Source organism: Polypterus senegalus, chromosome 13 (assembly GCF_016835505.1).
Source record: "Polypterus senegalus isolate Bchr_013 chromosome 13, ASM1683550v1, whole genome shotgun sequence".
NCBI lineage: Eukaryota > Metazoa > Chordata > Cladistia > Polypteriformes > Polypteridae > Polypterus > Polypterus senegalus.
This window is the reverse complement of record NC_053166.1, coordinates 20037257-20065112: the sequence shown is the minus strand read 5'-3', so window position 1 is coordinate 20065112 and position 27856 is coordinate 20037257. Positions and strand designations below refer to the sequence as shown.

Below are 27856 nucleotides of genomic sequence, written 5' to 3'. Positions count from 1 at the left end.
GGGGTCTTTTGACAGTAAAGTAGGAGTTGTTGCGTCCCGCGGTGAGAAAGGCGCTCTGCGCCAATTGAACACTCTCTTGTAAAACATTGTGATTTTTGGCATTCCGACTTTGCACATTGTTGCTTTATTACAAAAATATATATGTATACTAAAGAAAAATGAATAAAAGACGTTTTTACAAAAAGACCCTGCAGGAATGACTAACTGATTATTTGAGGGTGGGGCAGTCAGCGGCGTTTTCTTGTTTTTTTTTTCTTTGTTTTTTTAATCCATCACTCCATCTCTGCTCATTTGTAATCATTAACTGGGGTCCCACATACCAGTTACATTATCCACTCTATGCCTTTGCCATCTAACTTCTGCCAGTCCACCCCTAACCCTTATGATGGAGACATTCATAATCACTAAATTAGGAAATATATTTTCTTTACTGTCTTTAAATAATACAATCACCTTTATTAAAATGTACAAGTCATCATCCATTTGAATAAAATCATCATCGGTCTTTGTGTTCACCACCATGTCCGGTGTTTTTTACTTACTAGGAAATGTTCGTCCTTAATTAGGCAATCCATCGGGCACAAAGCCATCAGGATTATTCGTCTCAGAGGTCCGCCGTTCCGTTTTTAGCTTGAGATCCTCAAATCCCTCCATCACTGCTCACTTGTAACTATTAAGTGAGGTCCCCCATACCAGTTACACCCTCCGCTCTATGACTCTGCCATCCTACTTCTGCCAGCCTACCCCGAGCCCCTGTGATGCAGACACTCATAATCACTACAGATACACGTTTAGATTTCACATTTATGAAAAAATAATAAGAAACAGTTAAAATGGCAACTCTTCAAAACTTCATTATTAAGCTGATTATTACGATAAAAGCTGCAATCAAAATGCTTTAGTATTGCGTGGCCTAAAAGTCAAGTAAATTAGAAGCTGATATTAGAAGGCTGTGGATTTCCTCCAATTATATCTTCTTTAGTTATCTGTAAAAATAAAATAAAAAAAAAGAAAGAAAGAAAGCTTTAGTAAAAATAAAGAACTTTAAAAGCCAAATAGTTACACTGGACAGAGGATTTTAGGTAACTTGACTCACTTACTGCTATGCAATAAGACCTTAAATAGGCCTCGTGTAGTCTTAATTAGACTTGAATTGTAAGAGGGGGCAACTCATATTGCACCGATTAATCACTTAGTTATGTAACAGGACCTTAATAAAAGCTTTGTTTTGTCTTAATAATACTTAAGACACTCCATTCACAAGTTTTAACCTCCTTGGCATTAACCCCGAGTGTGACTAGGCCTTGGAATTCTACGTAATTGCGGTTAACAACGAGTCAGACTCGGGGTGACGTTTAATGCTCCACTTTACATTTTTACGCCCGAATAACAGCAATATTTATTTATATAGCACCTTTTCATACGAATACAGGCAGTCCCCGGGTTACGTACGAGATTGGGACTGTAGGTTTGTACTTAAGTTGAATTTGTATGTAAGTCCTTTGGTCTAGCAGAACCCCTCAGAGCACATGAACGCCCCCAGTCTTTGTAGTTTTGCACCATATGATTCATAGTAAATGGAACATTTCTATGGTGCCCCCCTATCTTGATGCCCTAAGCACCTGCTTATTTTTCTTAATGGTTAATCCAAGACTTAAGTCTTGTAAAGCAATAAGTTACTAACAGATTTTTCCCTGAGGAGCCCTTCAAATGTCACCAGGTCTTGTGTGAAGTTTCATGTTGTGATGAGGCCTAACTGGCATTATGAAATTCATGGGTGAGTATATCTGGGAAGCTGGACACTGCTGGGTCTCCGAATCACAAGAAGGGCACAGCAGTGACAGAAATGCTTACCTGGAATCAGCACAGTCTTTGCCAGACTGGGCATGGCCATCATGCGGGCTCCTCTTAGTGCATACTGTGATTGACCTAAAAAACAAAACACAGTCATCAGAAGATGGAGAAATGACCAGCTGGGCACTTCTCATGTACACTTATGCTGCCAATTTCCTCCTCTTTACATTTAGAACAGGTGGTCCTCATTCTGTATTCTCAAAATCTCATCTCATTTCTGCATTTTGTGGCAATCACACCATTCTCATGGGTCTTGCCGAACCTTCCATCTAAGATGTACACAACCTTTTGAGTTTCAGCAGATAACATTTGACCTCAGTAAATGGATTAGGAGAGCGTGGGGGTCATGGGGTTGCTGGAAAGGGGTGTGTGGCACTCCCGATATCCCTGCAAAAGGACAAAGGTCCGAGTCTTTAGAGTACTGGTGCTCCCTGTTTTGCTATATGGTTGTGAGACATGGACGCTATCCAGTGACCTGAGACGAAGACTGGACTCCTTCATACTGTGTCTCATTGGAGAGTCCTTGGGGGTCTCTGGTTTCACTTTGTGTCGATTAATCAGTTGCTCATGGAGTCCTGAATGAGGCACATTACCTGCATTGTGAGGGAGCGTCAGTTACGACACTACGGCCATGTGACGCGATTCCCTGAGTGAGCAGTGAGGACCCGAGTGGCTGGACCAGGGCAAGAGGACGCCCCCGTAACACCTGACTACAGCAGATAGGGGGTCATATCAGGAGGGTGGGACTGGACCACGTGTCTGCCTGGGGGGTTGCCAACTAGGATCCCGAGCTGTTTTGTCGTGTGGTGGGTGCAGAAACGTGCTGAATTAGTGCATGCCCCCCTGACCTGACCTGATATAACATTTCCCAGTAGGGCACAATGAAACGAGTCAGGAAGTCCACCCCAGACCTGCTGGACGTTTACAAACCAGGCACAGCACCCTGGTCCTCCCCCTCCCAGAAATCTCGACTTGCAAGGTCTAGAAAGCCCATAGATGAATCTTTTGAAAACGGACATTAAAGCGACTTTTGACCATCCATCACAAATGTTATTCATTCCCAGTTTGTAAGGTATCACTTTGAATTATCAAAGCAAAGGTCAATGACCAAATAGTTCACCAAATAACCTGATTTTAAGAATATTCTAGTGGCATCTAATGACCGTTTAAACTGATCAAGTTGCCTGCATATTTATTTTTTAATGTACTGGATTGTTTGCCACTTTGTTTTATTCCACAAGCATTTTGTGTGCTATGACATCAACATACAGCTTCACAAATGAATGAATGAATTAATTAATTAATGAACTGTTTATGCCTGAGCAGGTTAAATACACACACTACATTTATAAACGTGTTTTAAAGTGTGTTCTGTAATGCATAAACATTTCAGCTTATTACATACAAGCTGTGCTACCTGTGTATGGCGTAAGTATTCCACATAAACTTCAGTGTTAACATTTGCAGTGCACCATCTATTGGAATGCATGAAATAATAAAATGCATTGTATTTGTAATTCCAATAGATGGCACATCACCAACATTTGCATTAATAAAATAGATTCCTACAAATGTTTGTGAAGCACCATCTGTTGGAATGACAAATGCAATGCATATGTATGTCTCTGTTATCTACCATTTGGTATGGAATTAATAAAAGCAGTGATAATGTTTGTGATGTGCCATCTACTGGAATGACAAACGCAAAGCATTTCATTACCACAAACAGTTGGAATGACAACTGTAATGCACATGTCTCTGTTATTTGTCATTTGGTATGGGGTTCATAAATGCAGTGTTAATGCTTGTAATGTGCCATCTGTTGGAATGCAATGCAATGCATTTTATTACTGCAAATGTTTGTGATGCGCCATCTGTTGGAATGACAAATGCAATGCATATGTCTCTGTTATATGTCATTTGGGATAGGATTAATAAATGCAGTGTTAATGTTTGTGATGTGCCATCAGTTGGAATGACAAATGTAATGCATTTTATTACTACAAATGTTTGTTATGCACTATCTGTTGGAATGACAAATGTAATGCAAACGTCTCTGTTATATGCCATTTGGTACGGGATTCATAAATGCAGTGTTAATGTTTGTAATGTGCCATCTGTTGTAATGCAATGCAATGCATTTTATTATTATAAACGTTTGTTAGGTGCCATCTGTTGGAATGACAGAAACATAGCAACCAGACGGACATGCTGCTACACGGACACACAGGCACTTGTCCCAATAATATTCAACTGCAGAGGCGCAGGACCAAGCATCATCACAGCTTCTGATCGCGGTTTCTTGGCAGAAGTAAGTCATAGGTAACTTAAGGTTAGTGGTTAATGTTGTTAAGGTTAGGGATTAGTGTGATTAGGGTGTAGTATATATGGTTATATTGAGGTAACTTAAGGATACGGGTCAGTGTTGTAAAGGTAAGGGCTTTGTGGGACTTCCTCCATAAAAGTGCTGCGTGTTATTTTCAGTGACTTCTGCCAAGAACCTTCGGTCAAAAACTGCAGTGACTTATGGCTGTACAGCTGTGCGGCTCTTGAGTTGGATGCTTCTCACTTCTCCTTTATTAAGGTGGATAAATTATATCGTTTAAAACTAAGAAATACTCACAGGGCAAAAGAACTTAAAATGTATGTTTATGTTCCTCCCGCCCGCCCTGTCCTTGGAGAGAACCCTGAGCCTGACAGGTTAGAAGCTGGTGGGCTTGTATGGGTCAAATGGCCTCGTCTCACCTCAATTCCTGATTTGTATGCTGCTGAATTCTTTTAAACATGACATTGGCTCCCACTTTTTCTTTCCCAGCACCATTTCTTTTAATGGTTGATATTCCTTACCTCATGAGGTATCCATCTGTTTTTTGAATCTGTGTAACACTGGCAGGACCAGGCCTGAGTGTGACAACAGATGACTTCAGGACTCACCAATGTGGGGTCACTTTAGAGTCCCCAGTCAGCCCGATATGTACAGTAACTGCAGTGTCACTGCAAACCCCACGTGCACATATAAAAAACCCTGTATGGACAATGGTGCGACTTGGAGACTTGGACCCCGGAGGTCCGTGGCAGCAGTGCTAACCACTGTGCCATCCTAAACAAATAAAGTTTAAACAGAACTAAGCATTCACCTCATATTTTTGCAGACATATACTGTAAAATGTATAACAATAATTATTATTATTATTATTATTATTATTTTATAACACATTCTAAAGGGTGAAATTGGCAGCAGCAATGAAGCAAACAACACTTAGGTGTAAACCTTACCGTTGCAGTTCAGAGGATCCCGGGTTCGAGTTCCAGCGATCTCGTCGCCATTACTGTCCACACACCAGCAGTAGCCAGTGGCAGACCAGCACTGCTTGGGATTGAAGTTACCCTGTGAGTCACACTGAGGGCGGTAGACACCGAGACGACGGGGCTGCTCACCGGATTGCAGTTGGCATTTAGTCTGCACTGTGAGGGCAAACGAAAAAAAAAAGGTGATGAACTCCTGGAGATTTTGGAGTGGAGGTGCTGAAAGTCTTTATAACAGCAGTGGTCTACAGGCACCTCAGAATGCCACCATGTCAGGCACTCCTACCTCATGGCCTTTGAGTTGTCCTACACAGGGGGGCACTGACAATGTGCAGAGCCTCCCCTATGGCCAACGGCTTTGCCGCTGTACCCTTTAGGTTTGTAATTCTGTTTTATTAATCAAACTGGGATGTCTGTTTTTATTCATTTTCGAAAATTGTTTCTGGTCATTGGACTGCTTCTGTCCATTTAACCAAAGATGTTCAGGTTTCGTTAATTGGCAACACTACGAGTGTAAGTGTGGGTTGAGTGTGTGTGAGTGGACCCTGCAATAGACCACTCTCCTACCTGTCTAGTCCCCTCCTGTGCTCAGTGCTGCCAATTTAGGTGCCAACACCGCGTGATACTGACCTGGATTCACTGAGTTTGAGGATATTACATTATGTAATTTAACTCATGTAGTGCCCTGGAGCTCCACCTAGTGGTCACTTGACTGGACTTGTTGCTGCGTAGCCATGCCACATAACTGCTGCCCAGTATCTACTGTGAGAAGGACGCATTCAAAATCTTGGGTTCAGTTCGGGGGCACTCGCAGGAGACGCAATAAACTGAGATGAGGAACGTCACTAGATGCACATCTTCATGTCCAAATGTCACCTCTTTCAGGTTATGAGCAAGTCTATGGGCAGGCCAAACCGCACACCGGTCAGCACTTATGGGCCAGCCTGGCATTTCAAGTGAAATGAAGCCACTTGATGGGCACTGGCCACCATCAACTCTAAATGGTGCCTTTATGTGACGGCCATGATGTAAATGTAAGTATGAAAGGCGCTATAAAAATCATTTTTGACTAATAGATCATAATGTACTGCTGACTGTTATTAAATGACTGACTAAAGCCATCTTGCAATATGCTATTATGGCCTTTTATCCGAGATGAAATATAAAATAAGCATTGATAAAAGTAACTGCAGCATTGACTAACCAGTGTTGAGCTCTTCAAAGCATTTTGGTGTAAGGAGTGGCATGGTGGCACAGAGGTCAGCGCCTCTGCTTCGTGGCTCCAGACTCTAAATGTGTGTGCGTCCCATTAATTGGAGACCCTAAACTGCCCCGTCTAAGACCCCTTCCTGTCTTGCTCTCAATGTTGCAGGGATACACTTTGGCCTTTCCCATCCAGCTGTGATATTGGACAGGTGGATGAAAAACGTTACTCTTGAATATTAAAATTCTGAATGACAGAAAGCACCTCAAGCTGTCATAGTTCTCACTACGAAAGGTGCAATTTAAAATAAAAGACCGCGAGGAAAGCAACTGCTTCATAGTGCTGAGTATTTAAAGCTGATGGCACCTTGTGCCATGATCGTGCTCAGCATGAAAGGCGCTATATAAAAACATTGCCAAAAGGAATAGTATGCTAATCTTGAGCATTAAAAGATAAAGGACTGAAGATTCCTCATGCTAGGACAGAGCTCAGTATGGAAGGCGCTATAAAACACACTGGTGAAAGGAACAGCATGCTCTTCTTGAATATAGAAAGCTAAAGGATGCTGTGAAACTGCTTAGCATCAAAGGCACTATATAACAACATTGATGAAATGCTGCTCTTGAGCATTAAAAGTGATATGACTGAAGACTCCTGATGCCATGAGAGTGCCCAGTATGGAAAGGCACTATATAAAACATTGGTGAGGGGAACAGCATGCTGCGCTTAAGTAATGTCATGTCATTTTCTAACCCACTTAATCCAGACAAGAGCTGCAGGGGGTGCTGGAGCCTATCCCAGTCAGTACAAGGTGCAAGGCAGGAACAAACACTGAACGGGGCGCCAGTCCATCACAGGGCGAACACACACACACACCAGGGCCAGTTTAGAGTTGCCAGTTCACCTAACCTTCATGTTTTTGGACAATGGGAGGCAACCAGAGCACCTGAAGGAACCCCCCTCAGACACGAGGAGAACAGGCAGGGAGAACCCAAGGTGTAAACCCGAGTCTCCTTACTTTGTGGCATTAGCACTGCCGCCCTGCTCTTCAGTATTTTAAGGTAAATGGCTGGTTAGGTGCATTGGTGATCCTAAATTGTCCCTAGTGTGTGCTTGGTGTGTGCTTGGTGTGTGTGTGTGTGTGTGCCCTACCCGGGGTTTGTTTCCTGCTTTGCACCCTGTGTTGACTAGGATTGGCTCCAGCAGACCCCCGTGACCCTGTAGTTAGGATATAGCAGGTTGGATAATGGATGGATGGATGGCTGAAGGTATCTCATGTTAAGATGAGTGCTCATTATGAGAGACACAACATAAAAAACACTGGCAAAAGGAGCAGAAGAGTGAAGACTCCTCATACTGTGACAGTGTTCAGTATGAAGGGCACCATAGAAAAAGGTAACATGTGCTGCATTTAAGAATTTTAAGGTAAATGGCTGAAGGCACTTCATGCTATGATGGTGTTCAGTGTGAAAGGCACTATATAAAAAAAATGAATGAAAGTAACAGTGTGCTACTTTTGAGTATTAAAAGCTGAATGACTGAAGACTCCTTGTGCTATGATAGTGCTCAGTATGAAAGGCACTATATAACATCGCCACTGATCAAGGGAACTGCACGATACTGATGAGGATATAAAGGAAGAACGACTGGAGGTGCCACCTGCTGTGATGGTGATTCATGTGAACAGCGCATCATAAAGAACATTAATGAAAGGAATGGCATGCTGGTGCTGACTGATCTGAAAGTGCTTGAGGCAAAGTGATACTAAAGTCAGTCAGTCAGTCAGTCAGTCAGTGTCCAGCCCGCTATATCCTATCTACAGGGTCACGGGGGTCTGCTGGAGCCAATCCCAGCCAACACAGGGCACAAGGCAGGAACAAATCCTGGGCAGGGCACCAGCCTACCGCAGGGCACACACACACACATTAAGCACACACTAGGGACAATTTAGGATCGCCAATGCACCTAACCTGCATGTCTTTGGACTGTGGGAGGAAACCCACCCAGACACGGGGTGAACGTGCAAACTCCACGCAGGGAGGACCTGGGAAGTGAACCCAGGTCTCCTAACTGTGAGTCATACATAAAGAAAATGGCACAAGTAGCTTTCAGGTGGCATGGTGGTGCATCTGCCTCACAATCTCCAGGGTTTTGTTTAAATCCCAGTGCGGTGTAGAAGGTCTCCAGACGGCCAGCTTTATTCCCAGCTCCTATGTGAATAATAAAGTATCTATCTATCTATCTATCTATCTATCTATCTATCTATCTATCTATAGACGTGGATGTTGGGGTGATTGGCTGGTTCCTGCTTTGTAACCAAAGCTAATAAGATCCTCTTTGGCCCTTTTAACTTCACACAGGAATGAGGAGGATCAGTGAATGAATGAATGAATGAATGAATGAATGAATGAATGAATGAATGAATGGTGCTTTTCATTGTAAAACTGTAAACGTTTGCAGGTCTCCGTCAATCTTTCTTTCTGGAGTTTCTCACTTTCTCAGCCTTTCACGTGTTGCCTTTCCCTACCAGTCATGATGCTTAGGAGTTTTCTTGGACCCTGCTGGTCTCTTTGATTAAGGGCTTCTTTTTCAGACCCTCCACCATATCAGGCTATGAAGTCTTTCCTCCTGTGTAAGTAAACAAGGTGGGCAGCGGTGAACAGTGACGTGCAGAGGATTTAAATGGAATGCCTTACTTACCCTGTGAGGCTGGGATCTCCTGCTGTGGAGGGGTGGTGGGCTTTGGTGGAGTCTTCTGAGCACTCTGGAACAGGAGCCAGTTGCCCATCCAAGACTGAAATCCCTGCATAGAAATGTGCAGAATTAAAAAAAAAATGAAGGACAACAGGAAAACTAAAAGAGTGGGGGAGCAGATAATGGGAATTTCACAAAGTGCAGATGATGATGATGATGATGATGAGTGTCTTACCTCCCAATCAGTTTCATTCATCTGTTTCTTCATGAGGTTGAGGTTTTCTAGGAAGGTGCTGTTGAAGTTTGGAAAGTTGTCTTGCTGTGAAGCAGAATACCAAAAGAAAACATCAGGTGCAGAATTACGCTTAGTGTGCCTTAGTAACATCTAAGAATGCGGCAATCGATAAATTGGCATTTTGAGTTGTGCCTCTTTTAGATCAATCACTACGATAACCTGCTTAAAAAAAACTTTTAAAATTGTTTTTCAATTAATTTTTCTAGCAATTTTTATTTAGAAATGTACCCATGTCAGTCAGACGAGCTTGGGGAGTGCTTTATGGATCTTTTTGGGAGAAAAGACATTGCAGGTAATAGCACCATTAACACACACTGCTTTATTTCATAGAGAGGAGAAGAAAAACCCAGAAGGCAACTGACATCACTACTGATGTCATCGCAAGCTCCGCCCCTTCTGGCCATCTCAGTATTTCAAATCCACCCCGCAAGTCAGTGTTCATAATTAATAATAATTCTTTACATTTATATGCTCAGTGATCTTTTACACAGTGAGCGATGAGCCACTTCCACCACCACTAATGTGCAGTGTCCACCTGGATGATGCGATGGCAGCCATTTTGCCCCAGTATGCTCACCACACATAAGCTCTTTTGCTCCACTCTGATTGTAACCCTTTGTTGCTTCCTCATTGTTCAGTAAAACTCCAGTAACGCCATGTGTTGCTCAGTCTTATCCTTAATAATTCATTCTATTCATTTAAATGTCATGCACAATAAGATTACTGGCCTGTAGCTACTTTGATTTGCTTGCTCACCCTTATTATATAATGGGATAATATGCAGGATGTGACAGCAGCCATTTTGTGCCAGTAAGGTCACCCCACATTAGCTATTAGGTGGTGAAGGGGTGAGAGAGGTAGCCAGTTAGGGACAGGGGGTTGATTAGGGGGCCGGATTGACCAGGCTGTGATGGGCAATTTAGCGTAGACATTGGGACACACCCTACTCTTTATGAAAGATGCCCAGGGATCTTTTTTGACCACAGAGAGTCAGGGCATCACCATTTTTACAGCAGAGTGTCCCCATCACTGCACTGGGACAATAGGACCCCCACACAGACCACAGGGTGAGCGCCCCCTACTGGTATCACCAACACCTCTTCCAGCAGTAAGCCTTTTCTAGATCAGAGGTCCTGGAGGACCACCGTGGCTGCAGGTTTTCATTCTAACCCTTTTCTTAATTAGTGACCTGTTTTTGCTGCTAATTAACTTCTTTTGAATTCATTTCAATTGATTTTTTCCCCCTGAATTTCTTCATTTTTCCTCTGAATTGCTTCATTTCTTTCCTTAAACAGAAATGAAATGTGAAGTGAGTGAGCCAACTAAGACCAACTAAGTCAGGGCCTCAAACACCAACCAATTTCATGCCAACCAGTTGCTTAATGAGGTGCTGATTCTTGTCGTTAATTAAACTCGTTCTTTAATTCCATGGCTTGTTGCTGCTCTCATTATGCAATAGCAGACATTTCTGAAATTGTTGAGTTTCATTTTTCTAAGAGCTCTGGTCAAATGTTTTGGGGACCTGAGCAGATCAACATCCTTGAGGACTTCATCTTTCTTTATTTTCAGATATTGTGTGATGGACACACTTTGTTGGTCATGTTTTGGCTCATTTTGTATCTCATTATTGTTTGGCAATATAATTAAGGAAAAAGAAACAATTAAGGGGTCTAATTCTTCGAGAGCAAGTTGATTAAAATGAATTCAAAAGAAGTTAATTAGGAGAAAAAACAGGTCACAAATGTAGAAAAAGGGTTAGAATGAAAACCTGAAGCCACTGGGGCCCTCCAGGACCAGAAATGGGGACCCCTGTTCTAGATGGTCTCCCATCCAAGTACTGGCCAGGCCCAAACATGCTTTAGCTTCAGGTGGATGGCATGTTCAGAAGTACAGGAGGTACGGCTGCTGGCCAGAGAAGCTTCAGACCAGGATGAAACTAAACACCTTTATTCCTGTGTGACCGCCGTGTACTTCACTGTTTTCCCGAGTTTGAACTCAAATTCAATTTTGTGTGAATCACTTGATCTTCAACTCCAAAGTGTGTTATGATCTACTGAATATGTGCAATCCTAGATCCACCTGATCCAGTTCAGGGTGTGTGGTGGCCAGAGTCTATCCAAGGGACGCTCAATGCAAATCTGGAAGCAACCCTCCACCGGTCGCCAGTCCTTCAATAGACACACACACACTCACATGGGGGTCAATTTAGAGTCATCAGTGATCGAAACCTGCCCCACTTTGACATGCTGAAGGAAAAGCAAAGCACCAGGATATACACAAAAAGACACAGTGCACAATCCACACGGACAACAACTGGGTGTGGGATTGTAAATTAGGATGCCAGGTCCATACGACAGCAGTGCTAAGCTGCTACATTTGAGTCGTAACTATACATTTGAAGGACATTTTTTGACCCCTTACCTTCAGAAGGTCCTTCACCTGCTTCTCAATGCTCACCGTGGCTGTGTCTTCAAGGCGCTGAAGGAAAATAGGAAAGAAAAAGAAGGATAAGTGAAGTCAAAGCTTTGATAAGTGTGACACCCATGTCTGGACAAAATGTGAGAAGTGAGAAGTGGACATTGTAACAGCCTGGACCAGGAACATGAATCGTGTCGTGTCCACTTATATGCCGTCTGTTTTTCAGACATAGTTGCTGTAGAACTGAAGTACTTTGTAAGCCTTTTCGTGACTTTTCTTTAATATACGTTTCTTAAGGCTTATTAGATTAGAGTAGATTTGATAATCTTTATTAATCCATTCATTATCCAACCCGCTATATCCTAACTACAGGGTCACGGGGGTTTGCTGGAGCCAATCTCAGCCAACACAGGGCGCAAGGCAGGAAACACACCCCAGGCAGGGTGCCAGCCCACCACAGTTTATTAATCTCCAGTCAGAAATTAAGACGTATACAGCAGCAGAAACATAAAGCAAAGATAGAAACTCTAAGGACAAATAATACAGCAAATCAAACAATAAGTCATGTCATTTTCTAAGTCACTTAGTCCAGACCAGGGTCATTGGGTGTGCTGGAGCTGAACCCTGGACAGGTCTATCACAGGGTGAACACACACACACACAATAGAGCCAGTATGGTGTCGGCAGTTTGTCTAACCTGCTGGTCTTTGGACAGTGGGAGGAAACTGGAGCACCTGGAGACACGATGAGAAAATGCAAACTTCACACTGGGAGGACCAGGGATGTGAACCCTGATCTCCTTAAATGAGATTAGATAAACTTTATTAATCCCAAGGGGAAATTCATAAGAGGCAGCAGTACCACTCATTACAAAAATAACTAATTAAACGCAAGGGTGGCTCAGTGGCGCAGTGGTAGCGCCGCTGCCTCGCAGTTAGGAGACCTGGGTTCACTTCCCGGGTCCTCCCTATGTGGAGTTGGCATGTTCTCCCCATGGGTTTCCTCCAGGTGCTCCAGTTTCCTCCTACAGTCCAAAGACATGCAGGTTAGGTGCATTGGCAATCCTAAATTGTGCTTGGTGTGTGTGTTATGTGGTGGGCTGGCATCCTGCCCCAAGATTTGTTCCTGCTTTGGCTGTGTTTGGCTCCGGCGGACCCCCGTGACCCTGTAGTTAGGATATAGTGGGTTGGATAATGGATGGATGGATAAATGCAAGGGTGGTACGGTGGCGCAGTGGTAGTGCCGCTGCCTCACAGTTAGGAGACCTGGGTTCACTTCCCGGGTCCTCCCTGTGTGTAGTTGGCATGTTCTCCCCGTGTCTGCGTGGGTTTCCTCCCACAGTCCAAAGACAATGCAGGTTAGGTGCATTGGTGATCCCAAATAGTCCCTAGTGTGTGTGCCGCCATGCAGTGGGCTCTGCACCCAGAGATTTGTTCCTGCCTTGCACCCTGTGTTGGCTGGGATTGGCTCCAGCAGAACCCCATGACCCTGTGTTAGGATATAGCGGGATGGAAGGATAATTAAATGCATATTGTGCAGAAATGAAACAATGAACTTTAAGGGTATCAGCATTTAGTTTGGGATATTGGGAAGAAGCATTGAATTGCCTAATTGCAGAGGGCAGAAAAGACGCCCAGAGGAGCTTTGTAGCACGCCATGGTGGAATGAGCCTGGAAGTAGTCCTGGGCACCACTCAACCCTCTTGAGAATTACAGTTAAACCAATCAGGCACCCCACCTATGGTGAAACGATTGGCTGCCACGGTTTCTTTATCTAGGATTGTATTGTGTTCCATTCTCACTTAAAGAAATAATCTATTCAAAAAGGATTCTTTTTTTTAGATGTTACTTATCCCAAGTACTTTGTAGGAAGGGCAGAGAAAAACAAATGTACTCTGATGTTTTTATGCTGAACCAAATGAGCATTCATGGCAACCAATGCTGGACCACAGCAAACATCACAAAGTCCATGGAAAGAAATCTGAAATGAATCGTGTTGCGCAATCCACAGGTCAAGCCATCCAGTCATAAACTCACAATGTCTAACACACCTGTATCGTTACTAAAATATTGTTAAATAAGAACTGCAGTGAATAAAATGGAACGTACTCTGACGTGCTTAGGCATCTGAATACATTGGTCAGAATCTTTGTTATCTCCCTTATGAACACATGAGATTAAAAATTGTTACTGTCCATCACTACAAACTACATGAGGAAGTAGCATAAAAATATCATTTTTGGGTTATAAACCCACTTAACAAATTTTTGGGTGGGCACTGCACACATCCTAGTGGTTCACTACCATCGGGGTCACTCAAGTGTTTCTTTCTGTGAAGCTCCAGCCTCTAAATTTCCACACTTGGAATAAATCAGCACATTGGAACCTGTTGTGCATCCAGAGATGAACGTGCCAGCCCGAAAGCTTACGGTTTTTATTTAACATTGTTGAAATGGAGGGCTTTAAACATTAAAACATTTTGAACCAAGGGACGTTTTAGCTGGCGTAAACCAAACTGATGCATCGCCCATAAATCTGGCACCGAGATTTGTCAGACAAGAAAGAAGGCCGCTTACTTTCGCAGGAGTGTTCTTTGGCTTGACGTCAGTGTCGTCCATTAGCAGAGGCAAGCTCATCATTGGCATGTGCATCATCCTGGGAACAACGGCTGGAAAGAGAAGGATCGGCCACTATGATTAGCTGCTTAACAAGAACATAAGAAATATGACAAATAAGAGGAGACCACTCAGTCCAGCAAGCTCTTTAGTTTGGTTAACTGCTAAGCTGTCCCAATATCTCATCCAGATCCTTCTTAAAGGTTGTCAAGGTACAACTCCATGATTTATTAATTTGTTCCAGATTCCCACAACAGTTTGCGTTATATAGTTCTTCCAGGCTTCAGTCGTAAGTTAACTTCTCAATTTCCACCTGTGGCCTTTTGTACGTAATTGGCCATTTAGTCGAAAACTTTGAGTCAATCTCTTTGAGGGTTTAGAAAACCTGAATTAGGTCCCTTTGCAGCCTCCTCTGCCCAGACTTACCAATCTTAATTCTCTAAGTCGGTCACATTAAGAAGGTTCTAAGGCTCGGTAGCCTCATTTCCTGCCTTTTCAGTCACCCCCAGCCCCTTCTGGTACTCTGTTGCCCACTATCTCTACTAACTGTGTGTTATAATAAACTTTATTCTTCCATATATTACAATTCGATCCCAAGTGAAACTGAACAATGATAAAACTAATTTATTAGCCATGTATAGGGTGGTCCATATCTAATTATGCAATTTTCATTACGTTATAACTTATTAAGTTTATTAGAAAATCACCCGAAAAATCCCGGACCATCGAGAAGTGTGCCAACTGACAACATGAAGAATCATCTTCACGCCAAACTGGAATCATCCCCACATAAATCAAAAGTCATCCAGACGATCTGGATCTGCATAATTAGATCTGGACCACCCTGTAGAGGTACAAGTCGACTTACAGCCTTGTTTCTGCTGCTGCCTCAACTGGCCTTTCAAGATGTCAGTGTGGTCTTGCAGAGTTTTAATTTGGTCCTTCTGAGTGAAGACAAAGTAGACGGTAACAGCCTGGCCAGCGATCAGTCCAATAGCAAGGAGAGCAAAGAAGCCAGTCATCCAACCACGTCTAGAAGATTGCCTTCAAACAGAAATAAAGAATAGATCAATTAAAAACTTGAATAAATAACATTCCTGGGCCGTACACCCCTTTTCATATTGACTGTAAGGAAGAGGAGGAGGAGGCGGTTGGGAGCAGGCACTGATTACAGTGTGTTGTCGCACCCACCAGACGACGAACCACCCAGATTGGGTGACAGGGTGACGGTTGACACCTCAGCACCACACTGGAATGGAACAGTGTGGGATTTTTTTACAGTGGCTTGGAGTGCCAATCCTGCCACTAAGCAAAAGCAAATCACTTTTATAAAATGTAAAGGGGCACCAAAGTTGTTCTGTATACCGTAATCAACCAGACTGGCTTTATTACAGGGTTTTTAAAAGTTCACTGTCATGCCTAAAACAATGCGATGGAATTCCCGCTAAGTTCCTCTTGTTGTGTCTTCCTCGGTGTTCATCGAGGTTTCTTAAAGTTTCTAAGTAAAAGTCAGAAAACTGCCATTGGAAGACCTTAAGATGGAAAGAACTGAAGTACCGAAACTAAAAAAACAATGTGATAAAAGAAGGTGCTGTGCCGTACCGACTCACTTGCCTGCCTGCTAACAAATGCATGCTAAATCAGCCGACTGTGATCGAACATATAGAAAGGGGCGAGAAGCTGTGACGACACTGAAAGTAAGAACTGTGGCAAGCACTTTAATCTTCTTAAATAACCTTATATATGCAAAGTAGAGTTGAAGCTTGAATGTGAATTAGTTGAAGCGATGGAGGAAGGGAGTCTGCATAATTAAAGAAAGAGAGAACACAGCGCATCCCCACCTGCGCTGGCAGGACGCAAGCTTGATTGCCTTAATGAGATCATGCAGAACAAGTGGGATGAAACTTTCTAACACTATAAAAGACATCAAGAGCTTTAAAGTAGATGTAGAGAAATAACAATAAAGCAGGAAAACTCCTCAAAGGTGACGTATCTAAGTTACACCGAGAAAATGAATATCACCATGAAAGACTAACAACTTTATTGAGTTCTGACAGTGACCACAAAAGTACTGTAAGAAGTACGTAACTAGTTTGAAAAAGTTATTGAGTCTGCAAGGACTACGCATAACTGGATTGAAATTAAGACAGGTCAGGTCAGGTCAGGTTGGGGAGCATCCACTGGTACCCCCCACACGACGAAACAGCTCAGGATCCTGGTTAGTAACCCCTCCTGGCAGTCACACGGTCCAGGTCCAACCCTTTAGAAATGACCATCTATATGCCGTAGCCAGGTGTTATGTGGCCGTCCCCTTGGCCCGGTCCAGCCGCTCATGCCAGATCAGCTTCGGAGAATCGCGCCACATGGCCGTAGTGCTCTAACTGACACTCCCTCACAATGCAGGTTATGTGCCTCAATCGGGACTCTGTGCACAACACAAAGTCAAACTAACGGTACCCAAGGATTCTCCAAAGAGACACACTACTGAAGGAGTCCAGTCTTCATCTCAGGTGACTGAATGGCGTCCATGTTGTGCAAACATATGGCGAAACAGAAAGCACCAGGACTCTAAAGACCTTCGTCCTTTTGCTGAGATATCGGGAGAACCACACACCCCTTTCCAGCGACCCCATGACCCCAATGTTCTCCCAATCCATCTACTGACTTCATATGAAGAGTCACCAGAGACATGAATGTCACTGCCAAGATAAGTAACCCTCTCAACATGGTCGACACTCTCTCCACAGACAGACACACTGCTGATGGCTGTGCACAAGAGGTCATTAAAGATAGATAGATAGATAGATAGATAGATAGATAGATAGATAGATAGATAGATAGATAGATAGATAGATAGATAGATACTATATAATAGATAGATAGATAGATAGATAGATAGATAGATAGATAGATAGATAGATAGATATATACTTTATTAATCCCAAGGGGAAATTCACATACTCTAGCAGCAGCATACTGATAAAAAACAATATTAAATTAAAGAGTGATAACAATGCAGGTAAAGGACCATCACAAGCCCAGACACTCAGACTCCTCACTTAGTCTCTTAAGCTCCCCGATCAGAGTCTCCATTGACTCAGCGAAGATCACAGCATCGTCAGCAAAGTTGAGATCCATGAATCTTTTTTCACCAACAGATGCCCCACAGACCCCCCATGCTCTCCCAATCCGTCTACTGACTTCATAGCAAGAGTCACCAGAGATATGAATGTCACAGCTGAGGTAAGTAAACCTCTCGATGAGGTCGACACTCTCTCCACAGACAAACACACACAGCTGATGGCCGTCCCCAAGAGGTCATTAAAGGCCTGGCTGTTGGTTTTTATCTGGACCCTCGCAAGCCCAGACACTCAGACCCCTCGCTCAGTCTCTTGAGCGCCCCGATCACAGCCTCCATTGACTCAGAGAAGATCACAGCATCGTCAGCAAAGTCAAGATCAGTGAATCTTTCTTCACCAACAGACGTCCCACAGCCGCTGGACCCCGCGACCTGCATAACACCCGGTCCATACAAGCACTGAAGAGAGTAGGAGCAGAAACACACCCGTGAGGGACCCCAGAATCAACTGGGGAAAACACAGAGTCCCTGCCTCCACTCTGCACGGCCCTCACAGTACCAGTGTACCAGCTAAAAAGAAACATGAATGGTTACACAGTGTGGCCTGCAGGGGGCACACCAGCTCCCCAAACCGGACACTGACAGACACAGACACAAGTTCCAGCACAACACAAGCTTCTCTTCAGTTGTGGGAAACTCTTTATCTTTTGTTTCCCACCGGCACAGCACAGTAAATCCAATGGAGCACAGTTACAAGACACAATAATCCAGTACTTTGTCTTCTTTATCTCTCTTTCCGACAAGCTTTGTCCTCCACCTCCCGACTCTGGTTCCTTGGCTCCTTTTATCCTGCACCCAGGAGTACTTCCAGTGGCACATTAGTATTGTCCAGAAGCACTTCTGGGAGACGGGGTAGACTGACACATTAGGGCACCGCAGTCTCTGCAGCACCCCAATGGCAGCACCCACAGAACACAACAGGGCTGTGCTAAACTGCAACTCCCATGAAGCCCTGTGGGAATCTGAGGCTCTGCAGCCACTCAGGGTGGCTGCCATCTTGAGCTCCATGGGAGATAATGCTCTGTGTATATCCTCTCACCCAGTCACCCACTATGGACACGTCCCGGCCAGGTCCACCACAACAGATTGGCATTAAGGGCATTTAGTTTTCTGACCGTTACATAGAAACCTTAAGAAGTGTAACTTAGATGCCTAATTCTCAAGCAGAATACCATAATTTTCCCCTTTTTTTGTATTATCTACATTTTTTCTTTATTTTTTGTGTGAACTGTTTGCTTTGAACTTCACTAAAATCTTTAAAAAGAAGGTTCTTGGACTGTGGACTTTTATTTGTACGGTGAGCCATATTAGAGCTCAATCAGACAGCCTTTGTTTTATACATTGACTATAAAAAGTCTTTGCCCCCTTGGAAGTTTTCACATTGTATTGCTATACAACGCTTCATTCACCCCAGTGGACTCTTTGAAATCAACAGAAGGTGCTTTAATGTCACTGTAAAAACAGATCTCTGCAAAGTGGTCTCAGTTTATTAAAAATATAAAACAGAAGAATTGATCACATAAGCGTTCACCCCTTTAAAATGGCACCCCTGAATCAGCTCTGGAGCAGCCCATTGGTTTTACACGCCACAGAATTAGTTCAGTGGAGACCACCTGTCTGGGGTGTCAGTTGATTGTGGCGAGTTAGTATGGCGGTCCAACACACACAATGAAGACAAATGAAAACTCCAAGGAACTGTCAGAGGTTAGAGACAAGAAAATATCCAAGTTATGAAATATCCAGTTCAATCAATCAAGAAGAAATGGAAAGAGTATGGCAGAGCAGTAGATCTAGCGAGAGCAGAGGCCGTCCACAGAAAGTGAAGACGAATGCAGGAGGCCTCTGAGAACTCTGAAGGGATGAGAAGCTACAATGGTTTAGATTGGAGAGACTGTGAAGGAGACAACTGTTGCCCAGGTGCTTCACCAGCCACAGCTTTATGGGAGAGTGGCAAAGAGAAGAAACACACAGGGCATCTCGACTAGAACTTCCACAGAAAACACATACAGTTGTGCTTGAAAGTTTGTGAGCCCTTTAGAACTTTCTATATTTCTGTATAAATATGACATAAAACATCATTAGATTTTCACTCAAGTCCTAAAAGTAGATAAAGAGAAACCAGTTAAACAAATGAGACAAAAATATTATACTTGGTCATTTATTTATTAAGGAAAATGATCGACTATTACATATTTGTGAGTGGCTAAAGTATGTGAACCTCTAGAATTAGCAGTTAGTTTGAAGGTGAAATTCGAGTCCGGTGGGATGCCAATCAGGTGTGAGTGGGCACCCTGTGTTATTTAAAGAACAGTATCTATCAAAGTCTGCTCTTCACAACACATGTCTGTGGATGTGTATCATGGCACGAACAAAGGAGATTTCTGAGGACCTCACAAAAAGAGTTGTTGATGCTCATCAGGTTGGAAAAGGTTACAAAACCATCTCTAAAAAGTTTGGACTCCACCAATCCACAGTCAGACAGATTGAGTACAAATGGAGGAAATTCAAGACCATTGTTACCCTCCCCAGGAGTGGTCGACCAACAAAGATCACTCCAAGAGCAAGGCGTGTAATAGTCGGCGAGGTCACAAAGGACCTCAGGGTAACTTCTAAGCAGCTGAAGGCCTCTCTCACATTGACTAATGTTCATGTTCATGAGTCCACCATCAGGAGAACACTGAACAGCAATGGTGTGCTTGGCAGGGTTACAAGGAGAAAGCCACTGCTCTCCAAAAAAAAACATTGCTGCTCGTCTGCAGTTTGCTGAAGATCACGTGGACAAACCAGGCGGCTACTGGTAGAATGTTTTGTGGACAGATGAGACCAAAATAGAACTTTTTGGTTTAAATGAAAAGCGTTACGTTTGGAGAAAGGAAAACACTGCATTCCAGCATAAGAACCTCATCCCATCTATGAAACATGGTGGTGGTAGTATTAAGGTTTGGGCCTGTTGTGCTGCATCTGGGCCAGGACGGCTTGCCTTCATTGATAGAACAACGAATTCTGAATTATATCAGAGAATTCTAAAGGAAAATGTCAGGCCATCTGTCCATGAACTGAATCTCAAGAGAAGGTGAGTCATGCAGCAAGACAACGACCCTAAGCACACAAGTTGTTCTACCAAAGAATGGTTAAAGAAGAATAAAGTTAATGTTTTTGAATGGCCAAGTCAAAGTCCTGACCTTAATCCAATCGAAATGTTGTGGAAGGACCTGAAGCGAGCAGTTCATGTGAGGAAACTCACCAACATCCCAGAGTTGAAGCTGTTCTGTACGGAGGAATGAGCTAAAATTCCTCCAAGCCGGTGAGCAGAAATGAACAAAAGTTACCGGAAACGTTTAGTTGCAGTTATTGGGGGGTCACACCAGATACTGAAAACAAAGGTTCACATACTTTTTTCCACTCACAAATACGTAATATTCGATCATTTTCCTCAATAAATAAATGACCAAGTATAATATTTTTGTCTCATTTGTTTAACTGGTTTCTCTTTATCTACTTTTAGGACTTGAGTGAAAATCTAATGATGTTTTATGTCATATTTATGCAGAAATATAGAAAATTCTAAAGTGTTCATAAACTTTCAAGCACAACTGTAGGAAGACTCTGAATTCAGCTGGAACAAGGATCTCAATTCTGATGAGACCAAAATGTGTGTATATATATATATATATATATATATATATATATATAGAGAGAGAGAGAGAGAGAGAGAGAGAGAGAGAGAGAGAGGGTGGTCCAGATCTAATTATGCAGATCCAGATCGTCTGGATGACTTTGATTTATGTGGTGACGATTCCAGTTCAGCACGAAGACGATTCTTCATGTCGTCAGTTCGCACACTTCTTTATGGTCTGTGATTTTTTGGGTGATTTTCTATGTAATAAACTTGATAAGTTATAGCGTAATGAAAATTGCATAATTAGATCTGGACCACCCTATATTTACCAAACTTAGTTTTCTAATTTCTACTTTGTTCCCAAAACACAGAACTTGGGAAATAACACATCACTTAATTAGCCCAGGAGTCCATTTAAAAATTGAAGCGGATTGGAACAAAACCCTGCGGCCTCAGTGGGTCTCAAGAACCGAGTTTAGGAAGCACTGCATTACAAGAAGGTAAGGAAAAAATGATAAAACAATAAATATTAAAATAAAATGAAACGGAAAAAATGATAAATAAAACAAATGCAAATTTACATAATATATTAAAGTCCTGGTTGTTATCAAGTTGCAGCATACTCGCTTTTATTAACGAGTTATTGACATATATGTATATTTTATATTCCAACATACACACAGCTAGCTATTAATGGACTACTGATAAATATTGTAGATTCCGATGTGTTCAGAGTTATTCATAAGATGGTTTGTTTTCTTTTTATGTTGATTTTAAAGAGCGCTCATTCAGCCGTGGAGCCTTCTTTAGGTGTGGCAGCTGCACAGCTTTACGCCGACATTGTGTTTCCAGTTTCCGTTTTAATTTTTGCACAAGTTATTGGTTTTCATTTATTTTCTTATATTCTGTGCGCGTGTGGCATATATTATACATTTATTATACGTATGAACACTTTATACACAACCTACTTGTATATTCGAATAAGGCGCTTCAGTGCTTACGCACTTAAAGTTCAAATTAAACTGAAAATTGTACGCAACATATGCTTGACATACACAACTGAGACATAAATAAGTTGTTTTTTATTTTTTTTAAGTGTAGTAGACTTTGCGGTGGTACACCCAATGGTGGTAATGTAAGTAAATAATAATAGCACAACGTAAGTGGAGGCTAAGGACAGGGGCATAATAGGATTTTTCTGTATTTATAAGCAATTTTGTTTTAGGTGGCCTTAGGTGAGGACGTCTGCCGAATCTACAACACTCCCATACTTTCACTTTTACTATAGGAACAATTCCCATAGTCATATAAAAGTAAAAAAAAAAATAAATAAAAATAAACGTTTAAAATAATGAAAACACTGTTAAAAACTATGTGCGCCTTTCTAGTTAGCAACAAGTGACGTCACAAGCAAATGAGCCGTTTGATTGGCTCCGTTCAAAATCTCGCACTGGTTATGATTTCATGCGTACATATTAAACTAAAGCAGCTTACTTTATTATATACCACGCCAAAATAGCTTAAACCACACTTAATTCTGTGCAGGTTCGCGGGGTCCTGGAGCCTATCCCCATAACAATAGAGCGCAAAGCTGGAACAATTCCTGGACAGAGCGCCTGTCCATCGCAAGGTGCATACAAGTCGCACACTCGCATACACCCCACACACTTGAATAATATCTCCCTTTCAATTTTTTCAACGTGGTGTCACTTTTAAAAGTCGAAGGAAGCCCCGTTCATCACAATTTACTTTATTATTCCCCGATTTATTAAAGAAATTGCAGTCTTTTCCCCGATTGCTCCAGTATATGATTTTAACGGAGTCTGTCACTAATTTCCCACTGTCTGCCTAATAATAATAATAAATTCTACACTCCCGTCCGCACGCACTGTGACATTTCAATCAAAAAGTCAGCGATCTTTGGCTCAGGTTAAACCCCCGAGCCTGTTTGTCACAGACAGCCTACCTGGTCGGCGTTGTCAGGGAGGTCTCTTCTCCAGGTATAGACACCTGGCTCTGTAACAGGGATTGCTGATGCTCTTCTGCCATTTCCAATCCCAAGAGTAGTAGTCGACACGAGATGCGCTCGCTTTATCTTTTGTAAGCGGTGTGTGCGATTATTTTAAAAGTCTGCAAATAAGGAACAAGTCTTCTCTCCAGCCGCTCTTCTACTGTGTTTTAGGAGGGGGCAGCGAAAGTATCAGAAAGGAAAGCCCCCGACAGCAAAGAGTCTGCCGTTTGAATTTCTATTGGCTGGCGCGGAGCGCATCACGTGTTGATAGCCAGAGAGCTGAGCTCGGCGCCGAAACTCGCAGCCGTCCATCAAAAAACAGGAGACGAACAAACAAATCCTGCACAATAAGGAGCTCCTACTGCCCGTCCACTTTCCGCTCGAGCGTGTTCTATTAAAGTAATGTATTCATTACCACCATTGATTATTGAATTCTCTGCCATGATGCCCACTGGTGACTGGTGCAGTGCATCGATAAGAATCTTTGATTGACTGAGTTAGCCGAACTTTTGATAGCTCAGAAGTTTGAGGTAAAGTCAGATCACAACCCAAGTGCCGTTTGTTTGTTCTCCCCCTGACTTTTTGATAGACAGATTTCAATCTCTAATCAAAATTATGCGCATGAGTGTGAACTGGCAACCCAGGATGAAAATCTGTGCTGGCATCCAATTTAGAGTTGATTCTGGAGGAAGACCTAGTGCTGCTGGGATAAACTTCAGCTACACTCTTAAAAACACTGGTTCTTTAATGGCATTTTAGGATTCTTTGCTGGGACGTGTGCTTCATCACAGCACAAGCACGATTTCATTCTGGGAAGGGTTTTTCACATATGAAGTTGGCTCTTTGTGCTTTGAAAAGCTTTCTAATGTGTTGAAGAAACCTGAAATCTCAAATAAGAAAACTCTGAACTTAGCTTGCAGTATTAAGTGCAGCAAAAGTCCCTTTAAACGAGCCTGTTACGGATCTAAATACATTTAAGGTTCTTTCTGGAACCTTCATTAAGATGAGTCTTTTAGAAACCAAAAATAGTTTTCCTATGGCATCAATCTGAAGAACCACTGGGCACCTTTTATTTTTTAAGAGTGTATACTGGGAAAAGGAAATCCTGGTAATGGCAGAATTGATGGGTGTCTCTTTCAGCCAAAGTTACTTATAAGTGTGGTGTTGTGGCACAGACCCCAAGATTGTGTGCCTGCCAAGACCTCAGGACCACCATTTCCTGAAGTCCGGAATGAAAATGTAAATAATGTGACTTAATGTAAGCAGGGCTAATGTGGTGTCTTTATAAGAAATGTAATTATGAGGAAGATGTACATAAGAAACTAGAAAAGTTATGTCAGATATTTCAAATATTAAAATGTGTGCTTCAATTTAAATGGTGTCAGAAACTCCACACAGAGCCATAGCAAGGTTTGGGGCAGCCACCCTCGATGTTACATCATATGTGAGTCTTGTATCGGCGAGTTAAGAGGCACTGGAAAAAATAAAACAGAAGTGATTTTCAAAGATTTCAGAAGACATTCCTGATATAAAGAATATTTATAAAACTCTTTACATCCCTCCTTGTTTTTAATTTGCAGTTGAATGTTTAATACTGTAATCTCGAAATTAATTTGGACAATTCCAGATATGCATTGTGTTACAAATAATAGATAGATGTGAAAGGCACTATATAATAGATAGATAGATAGATAGATAGATAGATAGATAGATAGATAGATAGATAGGAAAGGCACTATATAATAGATAGATAGATAGATAGATAGATAGATAGATAGATAGATAGATAGATAGATAGATGAAAGGCACTATATAATAGATAGATAGATAGATAGATAGATAGATAGATAGATAGATAGATAGATATGAAAGGCACTATATAATAGATAGATAGAACAAACAAACTGAGTTTTTCCCCCAGGTGGCAATGTAAACTTCACAGAAGCTCATATAATAAGAAACAGATAACAGCCTGTCAAACACAAAGCCTTGAAGAAGAAGATATTCCATTTCAAAATGTTCAGATTCAGATTTTTTTGGCTACTTAAGTACTTTCTCAGTTTAAACATAAGCAGAACAATTTGTGGCTTATGCTGCACCTCCTTCTCAACTGTAGTTCTTCTTAAAAATGAAACTTTTCCAATAATTTTGAAGTATATGTGTTGTAAGACATACAAAACTAGCAGAATTGTTGTCACATTTCTACAACAGCAGATGAGTTGACTTAGTTAAGTGACGGCCTGAGCTGGAAACCTTGTTTGTCTTTTTGCAGTTCAGTAGATTCACCACTAGGGGCGCACACTGCCCGGTGTTGTTGTTTCACATGCTTGCTGGCAGCCCCTTCAGGTCCTGTCCTGTATCTTCTAATAGGAGAAGCTCTGGCTTCCTGAACATCGCACAGACTTAAACAGGTTTAAAAATGGATATACATTATACTTAATTCTGCTTTTTACTTCCTATCATTTAGTATTTTTTGTTGTTTGTTTGTTTAGATTTTACCAAACTTCCTATTACTTATAAGTTCGGTTTCATGTGTAGCTCTGCTTTTGCAGCAAGCTGCCTACCTCCGTTTGAAATTCAGTGTCTCCTTCTATGTGTTTACGAAGCGTCTGAAGACCCTCTGGTTCGGTGAATTTCTGTCAAATTGATGACGGCTCTGCTAGGTTCTTATAACTCGTTTGTATTTTGTTCTGAGCTCTTCTCTTGTGATGATCACCACTGCCACCTTGTCCTGTGACACTCGTTCCCAAACTGATGTTCCTCCATTCTGTTGACCACTTTGAATAAAAGTATCTGCTTAGCAAATAAATGTAAGTTTTCTGTAAAGAACTTGGCTAGCGTTACCAAAGAAAATGAGACTTTTTCTCCATGGAAATATTTCACATTAACAATATTTCAATATATAGCCCCCTACCAATCACTTTGAAAAAGCTGTGTACAAATAAAGCAACTGTGGTTATGGTTTGAGAGAATGTAATGGATACAAATGCAAATGGAATGATGGGTTGATCTCATTGGTCTGTGTTGTAATTTTGTTTTCTGAAAGGTTAATTTGATTTGTCCTTCTTGGCCACCGTACAGCACATTGGCTTTGCCGAGAATGTTTTAGGTGGTGTGAAGCTAATGTCACAATAATAACACGCTAGACGATGTCAGCATGGCGTTAACATTCTGGTGCGTTCAGTGGCTACGTGAACTGATATAAAAGCTGGAGCATTTCACTTTTTCTCTACTTGATCCAAGAGTCACTTATTACACTTTTGATTAATAAATAGTTTTGTAACAATGAATCATGTTTAAAAGTAGTAGAGATAATAGAATTCCATTCCATGTGTTAGTAGACGACATCAAATCTGAGCTCAGTCTTATCCTTAATAATAATAATAATAATAATAATAATTCCTTCTATTAATTTACCTGTCAAACACTTTAAAATTACTGGCCTGTAGTTACTTGGATCTGCCTGCTCACCCTTATTATATAACTTTTGGCCATTTTCCTGTCCTTTGGAGTTTCCCCATTGTGCAGGGACTTCCTAAAAATAAGGGTCAAGGGTTTACATCTGTACTTGCCATCCTCCTTATGAACTCGAGGGTAACTATTATCTGGTCCTGATGCTTTGTTTGATTTCAGCCCATTTATTCTGTTCTACTTTCCACCTTTTGTGAGGAAGCCTCTGCATTAGTATTAGAAAACTACAAAATGTCCTCCTAAATGCCAACTTCGGGCAAGGAGTGCCATTAAATTGTGACACTATTCATTCTCAGACATGAATTGCTACTCTTAGCTGAGACTTGAACTAAGACGCTTCGTGGACATTTCTTATGTGCTACTCTGAGGTAAGGCAAACTCTTATCTGACCTTGTCTTGTTTTGTTGTTATTTATTTCTTAATTTTATTGCTTTAATCTAAATGGTTTTCTCTTCTTGTATCTTTCTTTTTGTCATTTTGTAAAGCACTTTGAGCTACATTGTTGTATGAAAATGTGCTCTAGAAATGCTATTTGTGATCCTGGAGAGACTTCTAGTGCCATTCCTAGGACGCTTGATAAATTCGGGCCCTAATCTTGCGCCAGTCGCTCCGCTGGTGTTGATTCTGCGATGGCCGAGACGACGGCCCTTGACAACCGTATGTCCATAAATAAAACAAAATGGCATCGGTAAATGGGGCAACATTATTTAAACAACTTTAAATACTTTCCAAATCCAAGAATTGATAGCCAAATTGAATTTGACAGGCTTAAAAATTCATATTCATTTTAGAAAATTAAAGCTAAAAATGATGTAGCTAAAGTATTAATACAATAAAATCATGGGCTGGGTGTTGTTGCACTGGGGACTTTAGTCTCTTTCTGAGTTTGCACTTTTCACATTTGGTTGTTCCCCTTTATTCTCTTACTTAAAATCAATTAATACATTGTTTACAATGAATAAATAAAACTAAATTATAATAACCTGAAAGGTCAGGGTTTAAAACCCAGCTACTGTACGTTTATGCCAACTCTGTGGCTTCATCTCTACAGCATATAAAAAAGGGATTTCAATAATGAAAGTAGGCAGAGAAAGTGTGTGGAGATCTCCATGACTCATACGACACAATAAATGAATTCCAAAAATATGTTGGGGAAAAACCCAAAGAGCGTCTGATTGATTCCTAATAACTAGAAAATAGCAATTTAAGAAAGACGCCGACTTCTGTAAAT

At 41.8% G+C, this 27856-nt stretch overlaps 1 protein-coding gene across 1 annotated transcript; it reads right to left on the bottom strand.

The window, feature by feature from the left end:
- Nucleotides 1–244: 244 nt before the first annotated feature.
- LOC120542953 (H-2 class II histocompatibility antigen gamma chain-like) lies at nt 245–23330 on the bottom strand. Its single transcript, XM_039775723.1, has 9 exons — nt 23110–23330; nt 15254–15429; nt 14347–14438; nt 11775–11831; nt 9294–9377; nt 9065–9167; nt 5131–5319; nt 1855–1929; nt 245–986 (listed from the first exon to the last, which is right to left on the bottom strand). Exons 1-9 carry the CDS (start codon nt 23190–23192, stop codon nt 979–981), a joined length of 867 nt encoding a protein of 288 aa, XP_039631657.1. The 5' UTR covers nt 23193–23330; the 3' UTR covers nt 245–978.
- Between the last annotated feature and the right edge of the window lie 4526 nt (nt 23331–27856).